This window comes from Osmerus mordax, chromosome 25, assembly GCF_038355195.1.
Source record: "Osmerus mordax isolate fOsmMor3 chromosome 25, fOsmMor3.pri, whole genome shotgun sequence".
NCBI classification, from domain to species: domain Eukaryota; kingdom Metazoa; phylum Chordata; class Actinopteri; order Osmeriformes; family Osmeridae; genus Osmerus; species Osmerus mordax.
Genome location: NC_090074.1, coordinates 10,158,829 through 10,174,231, shown reverse-complemented (window position 1 = coordinate 10,174,231; position 15,403 = coordinate 10,158,829). Strand labels below are relative to the sequence as shown.

At 48.3% G+C, this 15,403-nt stretch overlaps 2 protein-coding genes across 6 annotated transcripts; one reads left to right on the top strand and one right to left on the bottom strand.

The window, feature by feature from the left end:
- The first annotated feature begins 510 nt into the window (after positions 1-510).
- Positions 511-8,611, top strand: clcn5a (chloride channel, voltage-sensitive 5a). 3 transcript variants are annotated; one of them, XM_067228773.1, is made up of 14 exons: positions 511-594; positions 1,019-1,175; positions 2,799-2,929; positions 3,032-3,131; positions 3,252-3,439; positions 3,790-3,912; positions 4,066-4,272; positions 4,398-4,478; positions 4,657-4,929; positions 5,311-5,580; positions 5,732-5,918; positions 6,886-7,284; positions 7,500-7,716; positions 7,862-8,611. In XM_067228773.1, exons 2-14 carry the CDS (start codon positions 1,028-1,030, stop codon positions 7,950-7,952), a joined length of 2,415 nt encoding a protein of 804 aa, XP_067084874.1. In that variant the 5' UTR covers positions 511-594; positions 1,019-1,027; the 3' UTR covers positions 7,953-8,611. The 3 variants fall into 3 exon arrangements, with proteins under 3 accessions (XP_067084874.1, XP_067084873.1, XP_067084875.1); XM_067228772.1 differs by having other exon boundaries at positions 2,796-2,929; XM_067228774.1 differs by lacking the exons at positions 3,032-3,131; positions 3,252-3,439 and having other exon boundaries at positions 2,796-2,929.
- Positions 8,612-8,757: 146 nt separating this feature from the next.
- tnfsf10l3 (tumor necrosis factor (ligand) superfamily, member 10 like 3) lies at positions 8,758-14,064 on the bottom strand. 3 transcript variants are annotated; one of them, XM_067229077.1, is made up of 6 exons: positions 13,911-14,064; positions 13,132-13,207; positions 12,929-13,083; positions 10,096-10,132; positions 9,703-9,780; positions 8,758-9,556 (listed from the first exon to the last, which is right to left on the bottom strand). In XM_067229077.1, the coding sequence occupies exons 1-6, from the start codon at positions 13,950-13,952 to the stop codon at positions 9,102-9,104; spliced, it is 843 nt and encodes a 280-aa protein (XP_067085178.1). In that variant the 5' UTR covers positions 13,953-14,064; the 3' UTR covers positions 8,758-9,101. The 3 variants fall into 3 exon arrangements, with proteins under 3 accessions (XP_067085178.1, XP_067085179.1, XP_067085177.1); XM_067229078.1 differs by having other exon boundaries at positions 12,995-13,207; XM_067229076.1 differs by having other exon boundaries at positions 12,929-13,207; positions 13,911-14,063.
- Positions 14,065-15,403: the final 1,339 nt, after the last annotated feature.

Below are 15,403 nucleotides of genomic sequence, written 5' to 3'. Positions count from 1 at the left end.
TCGGACTCTGCTCAGACTGCTTGTGCTGCAGCCAGAACATGAGACCCCGCAAATGTCAGGGTGGAGGAAGGAACATCCCCAGGGTATCTGTTTACAGGGTTAGAGAGCTGGGGGGCTCGGAGGGTGGGGGTGGGAATGGAAGAGGCAAAAGGCTTCTACTGCCCCCTAAAAAACAGCAGGATTCTGCTGGCATTGGAGATACAGAGTGCAGCTGAGCTTTTCCATCCCTGAGTCTTTGCCAGAAAGCTGCAACTTCAGGTAAAAACTAACTATTCAGCTCATGCTTTGGATTGCATCTGACTGACGATAAATTGCATTCATAAATCCTACAGTTTCAATATTTTTTATTTAACAACATTTATCAACTGAGATGACTGGCCAGACAACGTGGTTAGAATAATAGAGCTCCGATTGTCAGATGCGACGCTCTGAGATTGACTTCTACTGTCTGCATGCAGTTATGGGACAACAACCGCAAGGATTTTGTCAAGCAACACCATCAATAACGGCAACATAGCTAAGCATTTTGGGATGCCATTCACGTTATCTTTGCTTAACGCTAGCTACTCGTCTTAGTCATCAAGTTAGATAACGGTAAGCTTAGATTTGATGACGTTACTGTAAAAATACGAAATACGGTCACTGACTCAGGCACGCAGCGAGCTCATATTAATTCAGCCGGTTATAACGACTGGACAGTAGTCTAAACCTTTCAGAATAATAATCCGTTATGTTTGACAACGCTTGCCCATTCTTTCCCGATACCGAGCATCTGACTATTATTGGCCAGTGTGACGGAGTGTCTCATACAGCGAATGAGATGCATCATGTCAATATCATATAATGTGAAGTTACGGCCTTACAGCTTTAAATTAGTCATATCTAGATACCTCGGAGGTACACGATGATAGCTGACATTGTTTTGCGTACGCCAGTACAGTATAGAGACCGCTCTTATCTCTAGCGAAGCTGTTAACTGCAGTCTTTGGACCCTGCGTTAATTTCCGTGTGGCTGCAGGTTGTCTGAATGGACAACTCGAGCTACTGCACCGAGAGCTTGAACAGTGCGTTGAGCGGCACGAAGAGCGGCAGCAGCTACGACGATATGGTGGAGATAACCGGAGCCACGCTGGACTTTTCCGTCACCGAAGACGTGCAGTCTCTCGACAGGGACGGTAGGGACGCCGATCAGAGAACTGGGTCTTGAGTAGTGGGTGGGCAAGGGCTGGACTGGAGAACTGGGGTTAGAGAACTGGGGCTGGAGGCTGGAGAATTGGGGCTGGAGAACAGGAGTGAGGTTGGGGATAGAGGAGGTGGTATGCAGGGGCGGATCTAGAAAAATATTCATGGGGTGGCAAGAGGGTGGCAGGAGATTTTGAGGGGTGGCATCCCGTGGCAAATGTGTGTGAGATCAAAATGAAAAAACTAAAGGCTGTGCAACATGTATGCATAGTCAGTGAACACTGAAATGAATTTGAGGATTATAGGTCACAATACCAAAAAGCTATTGAAGTTTGAAGATTTATTTTGAATAAAATATTTTTTTATAACCTGAGATGCAAATGAACAAAATAAAGGCTTTGCAGCATGAATGCATACATCTTCAAAAGTTTAACATTATTTTGACGCTCCTAGTTCATGTTGTTGAAAAGCTATTGACTTTGAAATATGTAATTTTTTGACGGTCCCTAAACGTACTTGTTTAGGCAGCCAAAAGCATTGGCTAAGCGGCCGGTCGTAGCAGTGCTAAACACCGTTAAAATAACACAATACTGGGCGTCCCAATATCTGTTGAATATCGAACTTCAAACTAACTTTACCACAGTCATCTTTGTTGTTGCTTTGTTGCCCAAAGAATTCACGAGTTAATGTTATTAACCTCAATTCAACAGGAAAAGTAACATTGCAACTCTGTATAGCCCTGCACTTTTGTAATTATTCTTAGTCATTAATAGATAATTGCTTAACACCTCATTCCTCCGGTGTGGTCTGCTGTCCGTGCCAACGATTTCTTCCTTGAGTTGAAGCCTTCAATGGTCACTTTGCGCCTTCCTTGTGTTCAAATGAAAGCAACTTCGGTGGCGGTGTGGGGAGGGTGGATGGAGTCGTTTTCGTGCTGCATTTACTTGCATTCGGATATTAGAAATTCGCTCTCGCAAATGTCCGATGAGCCACAACTTTTCTTTGTTTTCAAAGCTGCCAACTGGGGTGGCAGCTGGGGTGGCAAGGCTATTTTTAGGGTGGCATTTGCCACCCCATGCCACCCCGGTAGATCCGCCCCTGGTGGTATGTCAGCTGGTAACCAAGTCTGTGAAGGACTATTGTTTTTGTTGGCTCTTCGGACATCAGTAATACCAGGAAACAGTGTGTTTCCATCAATGTTTTACTGAGCTTATGGGCGTTCCTGCTTTTTCCTGTCTGAATGAGACCAGCATGATTAGACACCATGAGTTTATAACAACAATACGATATGAACTTACCTGATGTCTGTGTCATATCTGCACTTCCTCCTCCTTCCCACTCTTCCTTCCCCTGACCTCCTCTCTATCTCTCTCTCTGCCTGCCCCCCTCTTTCCCCGGCTGCCTGTCCCTCTCTCTCCCTTTTCCCTTCCCCTGCCTCTCCCTATGTCTCTCCCCCTGCCCATCCCTCTCTCTCTCTCTCTCTCTCTCTCTCTCTCTCTCTCTCTCTCTCTCTCTCTCCCTCTGCCCATCCCTCTCTCTCTTTGCCTCTCTTTCTCTCTCCCCCTGCACATGCCTTTCTCTCTTTTCCTCCACCCGTGCCGCCCCTCCCCCAGAAGATGGTGTAGAGGGGGTCCCCAGGCTGCTGGAGCTGCTGGACGAGCCTGTCCCAGGCCTGGGGACGTATGAGGACTTCAACACCATCGACTGGGTCAGAGAGAAGACCAAGGATCGGGACCGACACAGAGAGGTGACCCCTGACCTCTAACCGCTCACCCCTAACCTTGAGCCCAACCTCAGCTCTATTGCTGAGTAATAACATCATCCAGTAACTGTGTGTGTGTGTGCGCAGATTGCCAGTAAGAGTAAGGAGTCTACTTGGGCGCTGGTGAAGAGTGTGTGTGATGCTTTCTCTGGATGGCTGCTTATGCTGCTCATAGGACTCATGTCAGGTAGGATACACACACATTAAAAAACACACACGCACAAACACACATACTAACACGCTTACACACACTTGGAACATCTGAAGAGAGAGCTGCTGATTGGCTGAGGGGCGTGTCCGTCTCCAGGGGCGCTGGCGGGAGGGATCGACATCTCGGCTCATTGGATGACAGACCTGAAGGAGGGCGTGTGTTTGAGTGGGTTCTGGTTCAACAGAGAGCACTGCTGCTGGGGCTCCAACCACACCACCTTCCAAGACCGGGAACAGTGCCCCCAGTGGACCTCCTGGGCACAGCTGCTCACAGGCTCCACGGAGGTGGGCTCACACACACACATACACAAATGCATGCGCGCACATTTGCATACACGCGCACACACACGCATACACACCCTAGCGCACACACACACACGTATACACACTTTGACAACCCCAGAGATTCAGACCGGGGAGACACATATAGTACAGGAGACATCTGAATTAACAAAGACATTGAAAAACATTTCTCCTCAGGGTGTCTGGCTCCAACCGGGTCGGCTGCTCAGGCCTGGATGTGAGGCACCGAAAAAAACAACACTGCGTTATCGGCCTTAAGTATTTGTGCCGATGATCAGCTCTGGGTAGTGAACAACATGGTGTGTGTGGGATTGTGTGTGTGTGTGTTCCAGGGTGCAGCAGCTTACATAGTGAACTACCTGCTGTATGTGAGCTGGGCTCTGCTCTTCTCCTTCCTGGCCGTCACCCTGGTCCGAGCCTTCGCCCCCTACGCCTGTGGATCTGGGATACCTGAGGTACACACACACATGTACGCTCGCACACATGTATACACACAAGCACACACACTCATGCACACACATACATGCACACTTAAACACACACACACACACACATGCGCGCACACACGCATGCTAAAGGTCCAGCTGTAAGAGTGTGTGTGTGTGCAGATCAAGACCATCCTTAGCGGCTTCATTATCCGCGGCTACCTGGGGAAGTGGACCCTGGTGGTGAAGACGGTGACCCTGGTGCTGGCCGTGTCGTCGGGGCTGAGCCTGGGGAAGGAGGGGCCCCTGGTCCACGTAGCCTGCTGCTGCGGGAACATCCTCTGCCACCTGTTCACCAAGTACCGCAAGAACGAGGCCAAGAGACGAGAGGTGAGGGGGAGAGGGAGGGGAGGGTGGAGGAGAGGGGGGTGAGGATGAGGGAGGGAAGACAAGAAGTAAAAAGAAAAAAAAGGCTGATGGGTAACTATTCCCTGTGTGTGTGTGTTTGTGTGTAGGTGCTGTCTGCGGCAGCTGCTGTGGGAGTGTCTGTAGCGTTTGGAGCACCAATAGGAGGAGTTCTCTTCAGCCTGGAGGAGGTGAGACGTAGGAAGTGATATTACTGCTAGTTACAACCGGTCAACTAGTTACTGCTAGTAACTGCTAGCTACTAATGGTCAACTAGTTACTGCTAGCTACTACTGGTCAACTAGTCACAGGCTGTGAGCTGATCTGTGTCCACATCCTGTCAGCTGATCCCTGTCTACTTCCTGTCAGGTGAGTTACTACTTCCCCCTGAAGACTCTGTGGCGGTCATTCTTCGCCGCGCTGGTGGCGGCATTCACACTGCGCAGCATCAACCCGTTCGGGGACAGCCGCCTGGTGCTGTTCTACGTTGAGTTCCACACCCCCTGGCACCTGCTGGAGCTCATCCCCTTCGTGCTGCTGGGGGTGTTCGGGGGCATCTGGGGGGCAATGTTCATCCGTGCCAACATCGCCTGGTGTAGGCGCCGCAAGACCACCTGGCTAGGCCGCTATCCTGTCCTGGAGGTGAATGCCTCATTGCCTGGCTTACTGACAGGTTGACTGCTTTACTGACTGGTTTTACTGGCTGGTTTACTGACTGCCTCACTGGCTGCCTTGTTTTCTGGCTAGTTTACTTGCTGCTTTACTGCCTGGGCCAATACACTGACCAGGAGGTGACTGATTGACTGACTGACTGGTTGACTAAGTGATTGGCTGTTGTATAAACCAGGTGAGAGAGGATGACTCGTTGACTGTCTGGTTTCTTCTAGAGTTCTTCTGTATAACTTTCTGTTTCAAGTTTCTGGAGGATGATTTAATAACTTCCTGTTACTGGTTTATAGAGGAAGACTGCTTAACTTCCTGTTCAACGTTTCTAGAGGATGACTGTTTGACCTCCTGTTGCAGGTGCTGGTGGTGACGGCGGTGACAGGACTGGTGGCGTTCCCTAACCCCTACACGCGCGGCTCAACCAGCGAGCTGATCTCCGAGCTCTTCAATGACTGCGGCCTGCTCGACTCCTCCCAGCTCTGTAACTACGACAACGTCAACGTGACGCGCGTCAGCAACAGGCTTCCTGATAGGCCGGCCGGGAGGGGGGTGTACACCGCCATGTGGCAGCTGGCTCTCGCACTGGTCTTTAAGATGCTCATCACCGTGGTTACCTTCGGCATGAAGGTATGCCCACGCGCACTTACATACTACCATCAGGTGTGTATGGTGTTTAACTGTGTGTGTTTGTGGTATATGTATATGTGTGTGTATGTATATGTGTGTTTGTATGGTGTGTTTGTATGGTATGTGTGTGTACGGTCTGTGTGTGCTCCAGGTGCCTTCGGGTCTATTCATCCCTAGCATGGCAGTGGGCGCCATCGCGGGGCGGTTGCTAGGCATTGGCATGGAGCAGCTGGCGTTGTACCACCATGATTGGCTGGTGTTCCAAGGTTGGTGCTCCCCCGGAGCCGACTGTATCACACCAGGCCTGTACGCTATGGTGGGGGCCGCTTCTTGTTTGGGTGAGTCTAGACGGGGGGCTGTGTGTGTGTTTGTGTACTTGGGTGTAACTTCCTGTCTGGTGTAACTTCCTGTCTGGTGTGACTTCCTGTCTGGAATAACTTCCTGTCTGGTGTAACTTCCTGTCTGGAGTGACTTCCTGTCTGAAGTGACTTCCTGTCTGGTGTGACTTCCTGTCTGGTGTGACTTCCTGTTCTGTCTGCAGGGTTCCCGCGGGGTCTTAAAAAGTCTAAAATTCAGAACTTTAAATTTAAGGCCTTAAAACGTCTTAAAAACGGCCATATTTTCATCCGAGGTCTTAAATTTCATTTAGTCAGGTCTAAAAAAGGTTTTACCCTCGTTCATTTCCAGAACCGCTGGCCGCAGAAAGTTATGACAAAGTAGCAAAAAAGTATTGAGTCGCAGCCTACAAAGCGGAGCTCTACAAACAAAACCAGCAGAACGCTGCCCTCAGAACGTTGGTTCGGTGTGTTGTAGTTCTTTCTGGGGGATATTGGTGTTGGTATGTACACGGTGATAAAACTACAAATCCTGTTATAAATGCAATACCTGCCCGCGAAATACGTCTGCGCTTCCTCAGAGTTTGTTAAAGTTCGGCTACGTGTGGAAAATGGGAAAGTGTACTTTCAACGAGACATGGCTAGATCACAGCGATTTCCGCTGTTGGTTACAAGCGGTACCCAGCTCCAGGTACAAGGCTCGCTGCAAACTTTGCCCAAAAAATATTAAAAAATTGCTAATGTGATTGTTTTATCTGTAAATTAAATGTATGCTTTTTCAATGACTGAATTAATTGAAATAAAATGTTTTTTTCAGAATTTCTTTGATTTTAATATTTTTTGGGGGTAATGCGTCGTGTAGGTCTTAAATTTCAATCTTTATGGTCTTAAAATGTCTTAAAAAGGTCTTAAATTTGACTTGCTGAAACCTGCAAGAACCCTGTGTCTGGTGTGACTCCCTGCGCCCCAGGCGGCGTGACCAGGATGACCGTTTCCCTGGTGGTCATCATGTTCGAGCTGACGGGCGGCCTGGAGTACATCGTGCCCCTCATGGCCGCCGCCATGACCAGCAAGTGGGTGGCGGACGCCCTGGGCAAGGAGGGCATCTACGAGGCGCACATCCGCCTCAACGGCTACCCCTTCCTGGAGCCCAAGGAGGAGTTCAGCCACAAGACCCTGGCCATGGACGTGATGCGGCCGCGCCACGGCGACCCACCGCTGTCCGTGCTCACGCAGGATGGGATGAGCGTGCAGGAGGCGGAGGAGCTGGTGGCCAGCACGGCCTACAGCGGTTTCCCCGTGGTCGTGTCCCGCGAGTCCCAGCGGCTGGTCGGCTTCGTGCTGCGCAGGGACCTGGTCATTTCTATAGGTGGGGGCCGGGGGGGGCGTGCATACTCTCGTAGACATAGTGATACACCACACACAGTCATACACAGACAGTTATACGCACAGACCTACACACACTGTTCTACACACACACACACACACACTACACTCACACACTTACACTGTTATACATACAAACAAACACATATACACACAGCCAGGTAACCGCAGGAACTCTCCCTCACTCTCCCTTCCCAGATAGCGCCCGGCAGCGTCAGGAGGGCGTGGTCAGCTCGTCGCGCATCTTCTTCACGGAGCACCCGCCCCCCCAGCCCCCCGGGAGCCCCCCCCCGCTGAAGCTGCGCAGCATCCTGGACCTGGGCCCCCTCACTCTCACCGACCACACCGCCATGGACATCGTGGTGGACATCTTCAGGAAGCTGGGCCTGAGACAGTGCCTTGTCACTCACAACGGGTACGCACGTGTATGTTGTGTAAAGTGTGTGTGTGTAAAGTGTGTGTGTTGTGTAAAGTGTGTGTGTAAAGTGTTTTTGTGTGTGTGAAGTTTTTTTTTTTTTTAAGTGTGTATGTTGTGTAAAGTCTGTGTGGTTGTTTTGCAGGCGTCTGCTGGGCATCATCACTAAGAAGGACATCCTAAAACACCTGGCGTCCATGGCCAACAGAGACCCAGACTCCATCCTCTTCAACTGACCCTCCAGACAGCACTGTGGAGAACAGGACTCCATCCTCTTCAACTGACCCTCCAGACAGCACTGTGGAGCACAGAGACCCAGAACTGCCTAGATCTGTTTTCTGGCTATGCCTGTATTAAACAGTATTCTGGTTGGTTGGCTGACTCTGTAAACAGTATTCTGTTTGGCTGGCTTGCTCTGTTAACTCTGGTTGGTTGGCTGTGCTGATTTAGCATGCAGATCAGCCCCAGCGATGAGGGGAGAGGAAGGATCATCATAATTATCTTCATCATCGATAACATCTATGTCTTATATCGTCTCCACCTTCTCCATCACCTTAGCCTGAGAGATCTGTTCAGAGATGAATAGTTGTGCTTCTCAGTCAATATAAACCAGACACTCCATCCTGTGTTCACGAAGCACGCTGCTGTCCTCCAGAGAGGGGGGTCTTAAGGGCAGCAGGCAGCTCTTCTGCTAGGCTCCACCACTCCGGGGGGAGTCACCTCTGAGGTGTACTTGTTTTGGACTACGCTGGTTGACAGCTACAGCAGGCACTACCCATGAACTACCACTCCCTAACAACTACCACTCCCTAACCTGGGAACCCATCTGTGTGTTATGTGTTCATTAACTGCAATTAACACTAATCTAAGATTATAAACTATGTAATATATCACTAATGCATTCCTGTCATTTGAACTTTGCTAGGAATAAAACAGTGAGAGAGCGAGATAGCACAGTCGGTGACACATGAGGAAATCAAGAAATTGGTTCAAACAAACAAGTCCAAACATGAATGAGCAACACTGCAACTGAACGCAGTCTTGCATTTCTGTGAACAGCTAACTTCACATACCAATATATTTTATTCAGTCCAACCATACGTCATACTTCCAGCTCAGAAGCTGTGACAAGCCACCAAATGAATAACCAATCAAGCACCTTTGTGATTCAGTTAAAACTCTGCTGATACCAAACATACAAAACTGAACTACAAGTCCCAGATACAAAACATACAAAATGTAACTAAAAGATAACATGTAGGAATACATTTTCAAACATGTTTTTTATCCCAGATAAAAAACATGTTTGTTGGTTAAGTGACAAATTGCCTCCATGATTGTTGTTCCTTATCACTGGGGCACAGTAACACAGCTCCTCTATGGGGTCAGGGGTCATAGCGGGATGCCCCAAAGTAGCTGGCAGCGTCCTCAGGGTGGTGCAGCACGGCGGGTGACGACACAGAGACGAGCAGCTGGTCTCCGGCGCGCAGGGAGAACAGTGCCCCCTGGTGGAGGGAGTGGACGGCAGGCTCAGGATCGGGGGCCCAGCGGCGCGTGGCCACGCCCTTCAGCAGAAGGATGGGCTTTGCGTACGACGTCTTCCTACTTATGCACAGCACCAGCTGGTGGCTGTGCTCCGGTGCCCCCTGGTGGCCCAGGGAGGCGTAGTGCAGGGTCAGCTGGGCATAGACGTGGTAAAGACCCGAGCGCGCCACGCGGAGACGGCCCCCGGACATGCTCATGTTGTACAGGTGAGACACCATGCTGTGATTGGACCAGGACAGGACCGGGTAGCGGCAGGACTGGTGGAGGTCTCTCTGGGGGGAGGATGAGACCGGCCCTGGGGAGAGATGTGAGGGGGAAGGGGTGAACAGGACACGGGGGAGTGGGGGGAGGTAACTGGGACCTGGGGTGAATGGGGAGGTAACTAGGGCCTAAAGAAGAGGAGAGGTAAGTAGGACCTGGAGGAGAGGGAGAGATACCTACCCTGTAGCCCGCTGTCTCGGAGAGTGAGGTGGGCGGAGGGCTGCAGGTTGCGTGTGGTCCCTCTGGCGGGGAGAGACTCTGAAGAGAGACCAGAGTGTTACAGGGAGGGATGAAGGGTTGGAGGGGTAGAGGTATAGAGAGGTGGAAGGAGGGATGGATAGAAAGAGATGAAGGGATGAATAGAGGGTTGGATAGAGAGAGATAGATGATGAATGGTTGGATGCATGGATGGAGGGATGTAGAGGAACTGGATGGAGGGTTAGAGAGTTAATGGATGAATGGATGGATAGAGGAATAGATGATGGAAAGAGGGATGGATGTATGTACAGATGGAAGGATGGATAGAGGGATGAAGAAATGCATGAAAGGATGGATGGAGGGTGTGAATGTTACCTGAAAGGATGTGCTCAGAGACGATCCTTTCCGTCACCTGGAAAATAAACAGCATCTAATGGAGGTGATGCTATAATTACATACTGTTTATTACAATATACATGAAGTTGGACAAGACTGAAGTTGGCGGAGGAGAAGACCACAACTCCCATCTGCCACCTTGTCTACGTACCTGATCACCATAACGATGACATACCTGATACTCATCAGCTAATCCAACATATAACTCAGTCTAGGCAGTAGCCTCCTATGAATACAAACTTGCTATTTCCAGCCACTTATGTTTCCATCTCCTCTTCTATTCTCGACCTCCCCTCCTGCTTTCCAGGGCACCTCGAGGGGGGATCGTCCGAGCTCCGAGAAGCCCAGTCGACACCCAAGGACTCCACATCCAGCATTTCCTGCCTGGATCCCTCTCACTGAATCGTTTAATTAAATCATCCGTGTTCGTCCTTTAAGTAATTTGACCAGAGTCTGCAGCCTCAGGACCAGATAATAGAATTACTTGAGAGGACGCTTAGTCACAATGCTTTTATAACTCTTACTGTTTATCCTATCTCCCCTCCCCTCCATGTCCCCCACCCCCTCATCCCCTTCACGTGTTTCCCCTCCATGTAATTCCATCCTCCCCTCCACCCCTCATCCTCCCATCCCCTCTTACCCTGCACCACTCCTCTCACTCCCTCCTTCTCCCCTCCGCCCCTCATCCTCTCACTCCTTCATCCCCCCTTCCCCTCCGCCCTCATCATCTCACTCCTTCGTCCCCTCCACCCCTCATCCTCTCACTCCATCCTCCCCTTAAAGATCAGCTGACCAGAGTGTGACTCAGTCTTTCCTGGCAGGACACCTCTATCAGCTTTACACGCTTAATCTGGATGTTAGACAGAGAGGATATGTATGTGTGTGTGTCTACATGTGTGTGTATGTGTGTGTGTGTGACAGAAAGGAGCATGGGAAGGAGTGAGGAGGGTAGGAGAGAGTCCATGGAGAGGAAGCGCTGTAATGCTGGGGAAGCTCATTTGTGTGTTTAGGGCTTGGTGTTTAGAATTCCTAAAGTTATTAGACAGGACTCAAACCAGACTTCCTGGAGGAATTGAGTGGCTGGCTCGAATTGGCTTGATCTGGATTATATGATTAAAATATCTCAGAGACATAAATCAAGTTCAGGTAGGGCTAGTAGACTACTCTGAAGGCATAGATCATATTACAGTTTTTCTCAATTGTTTACACACAAATACTGGTACTTGAGACACAATGACCACAACATGTAACTCATGCACCAACCCCATGAACCAATTCTGCTAAACTACAAGCACAATTCCTGCTTTACACTCAAATTGCAGTTCTAACACACACTTTTTTCAAAACATTACACACAATTCTCTGCATTTGGCACAATTTTCATGAAGAAAATCTTTTGTTTTCACAAAGAACACACTGCCATTCAAATACGCACACTGACTCATCGCATGGACAAACACCTGTCACACAGTTTTACAAATAGCAATCAGAGCTTTAGAATAAAAGGGCAACAGGTGACCTTTTCTGTTTTTGAGCAATGGATGCCAACATTGGAAACAGAGGCAGAGGAGTGAGAGTAAGAGGAGGAGGACAGGGAGGACGAGGATGAGGAAGGCCAAGGACCATAATCTCTGATGAGATCCGAGCCGCTTTGGTTGACCATGTAGTCAACCATGGTCTAACAATGAGGGAGGCTGGGCAAAGAGTACAGCCAAATTTGAGCAGGTACACTGTAGCATCCATCATCGGGACTTTCCGAAATGAGAATAGGTAAGAAATCTACTCTCACTACAAAATTGCAGTAGGCCTACTGCATATCAATACAGTACTCAATGAGTACAGTAGTAAAGTATTGCCTGTGGACTGTTCTGTAGGACTGTAAAAATAAAGTATGTTTCAAGTATTTGGAAAATGTATTCCTACTTTGTATTCCTACACAGTATTTACAGTATTTTACTATATGTTTGGCAGAACTGAAAGATTACCAACACAAGGTGGTCGGGAACGTCTTCTGTCTCCTGAACAGGAAACTGAAATCATGAACATGGTCCTAGAAAATAACGCCATAACATTACGGCAAATACAAAGAAAAATAATAATAATGTAACTGTATACACTATACAGTAAATTATTCTGTTGTTTTGTATGTAAACCGCTGTATGTGCAACTTTGTGTTGGTTGGGATGTACACTGTGTACATATATGTAAAATATATTTGTTACCGTGTATTTCTGTGTTCTGAGTATAAAAACAATATTCTCAAATATTTTACAACACACTTATGTATGTACTGTCTGTAGTAAATGTAACACTGAACAAAAAAAGGCCTAACTCACTATGATGAATGAAGAAGAAGTGTTTTCCATTCATCATAGTGTTTTACATTGAGCACATCAGTGTTCAAATGGTTCTTATAAATGTCTATTCATATGATGGTTTGTGTTTGTCATTTGAAAACAAAATACCATTTTGAGATTAAATAACATTGTTTTGAATGTTAAGTTTAATTTTGCAGGAGAAGTGAGGGGTTTCGCCCATTGTGTGTGTGTGTTTCTTTGATTTGTGTGTAGAGTTCTGAGAGTATGAGGTATGCATTCAGAAAATGTGTGTAACCAATCGAGAAAAACTGTAAACCAGAACAAGTGGAGTACTTAATCTTGTGATGTAGATTATTCAGGCAGGGCAAGTGGAATACCTACTTTGGAGATTATAATGAGGCAGAGTTAGTGGAGAACTACCTTGGAGATTATATTCAGGGAAGGCTAGTGTAGTACCTACTGTAGAGACATAGATCATATTCAGGAAAGACTACCTTGGAGATGTAGGTTCTTAGGCTCTGGGCCAGGCTGAAGCAGGACACTCCCTGCTGGGTTAGTACCTCAGGTTGCTCCTTGGCCTTGTGCAGGTGCACGGTCTGGTTATGGGCACGGTGCTGGTTCTGGTTATGGGCACGGTGCTGGTTCTGGTTATGGGCACGGTGCTGGTTCTGGTACTGGGCATGGTGCTGGTTCTGGTACTGGGCATGGTGCTGGTTCTGCAGTGCTCCCAGAAGCCTCAGACACTCAACCTCCTCTAGAGCCTGGCACTGCAGCTGCAAAGAGAGAGAGAGAGAGAGAAAGAGAGAGATATGAGGAGAGATGTGAGGAAAGATGTACAAGTAAAACATACAGGACAGAGATACAGGACAGAGATACAGGTGAGAGAGACAGGAGAGAGATACAGGAAACATATAGGAGGATGTTGGTGCATTGTCAGTATAGCGAGCTCTGTAGCAGTACTGAGACAACAAACCACAACCAACTGGTTTTATGGGGGTGGGGGGGAGTTAGAGAGAGGGGTGACAGGGAGAGATAAAGGGGGTGAGAAACAGACAGAGAGCTGGAGAGAGTAATTGTGTGTAAGAAAGAGAGAGGATTGAGAGATCAACAGTCTGATGTAATTGCTACACTAATTAACTGCTCTAGATTTCACCATGCTGAAATGTTGAATCCCCATAACAATACTCAGCGAATGCGCGTGGACACATTGCCAAATGTTATGCACACATGAGTCATGGAGACAATTCTCGACATGCAAGGTCGAGAATTGCTAAAGGTTAAGAATTGTACTAGTCTAACTTCTCTCGTGCACGGTTAATGGCGAACAAATCTCGGCGCGTCTTTGCACGTATAAGTAAATGCATTTCAGATAGCCTACATCGATTAAAATATAAATTCTACTGCTGGTTGTTGGGGTGATAATTACTTTCACCTGCGCGTCATGTTAGCTTAAAAAAGCATTCCGATGGAGGTTACCTGTAACACAAGCAAAACGGAAACGGTCAGGGCCACCCGCATCTTGCCAGTTGCGTCCGGCGGGTTAGACGAAGCCGTCAAGGAAGACGTGTGTTTATCGGTAATAGGGCTGTTTCCTTCTGAGCTAGAGCAGTTCTGGGTGTAGCCAAGATCACGCTGGAATATGTAATCCCCGGTGGCGCCGGAGGCTGGCCCACTGTAGTCAACACTATAGCTACAGACTATGAGAAACTTATGTAGTTAGTTAGTTAGTTAGATGGTTAGTTACATCCGTCCAAACGACTCCCCACAACTTAACCATAATGCAAAAGACACACAGATGAAATTCCATGTATTTGTGTTGGTGTTGTTATTGTGGATCTATAAGGGACGGATCTATAGACATTTTCACCTGGGCTGGCAAAGGGGTGGCATGGAGGCGGGGAGGGACGGTGTCTTCATGCAACTATAAATGATTATAAGATTTAAATAATGCCAATAATAATGATATTTTGAATGAAATATACTATGATGTAAAAATATATATTTTAGCATGGGGAGATTGGGGTGTTTACGTATTTTTTTGCTCACCCCTTGGATTCGTCAGTGCTTGAAACAGTTGCGCGTGACTTGACAGATGTGACCAGATGTTGAGGTAATTCGTCACGGTTGTCTTGGTGATCCCATTCCATTCGCATGGTGCAGCAGCAACATTGCGAAAGTTGGCATGGATGCGCCACAAAGATACCCACATTCTTTAAGACACCACGAGAATCCACAGAGGATGTAGCTGCAGACCACAGCGCCTCCTAACGGATATCTAGCGCCATGGCAGGAAACATTGATTTATTCGATCATATTCAAGGTTACTCATCTTTGTATGAATTACCCCAGATGTCATTGTTACGTGACGTCATCCTCATCTCCCTCGAAACCATGCGGGAGATCTTACATTTACATTTAGTCATTTAGCAGACGCTCTTATCCAGAGCGACTTACAGTAAGTACAGGGACACAACGTCAGTTGGCAGACCCGGGGATCGAACCAGCAACCTTCTGATTACTAGCCCGATTCCCTAACGCACAGCCACCTAACTTCTACTGAAGTTATCAACAACACTCACAGAACTTTCTCATGTACACACAGACACACATCACACACATACACGCACCCTATATACACACACAATACACACTCACCATATACAGACACACAAACACACCATTTACATACACGCACACACACACACACACACACACACACACATACTACACACATACACCCACACACTGGCTGACAATGACAGAGGCTTTTATTCGGCCTCTCGTTCCCACAGATTTCTTTACACAGTACTCCGTCACCCCCTCCCTCCCTCACCACTCACCCCTCTCACTCTGTAATCCCCCCTCTCCTCCCTCCCTCCCTAATCCCTCCCTCTTCTCCCTCCCTCCCTCCCTCCCTCCCTCCCTCCCTCCCTCCCTCCCTCCCTCCCTCCCTCCCTCCCTCCCTCCCT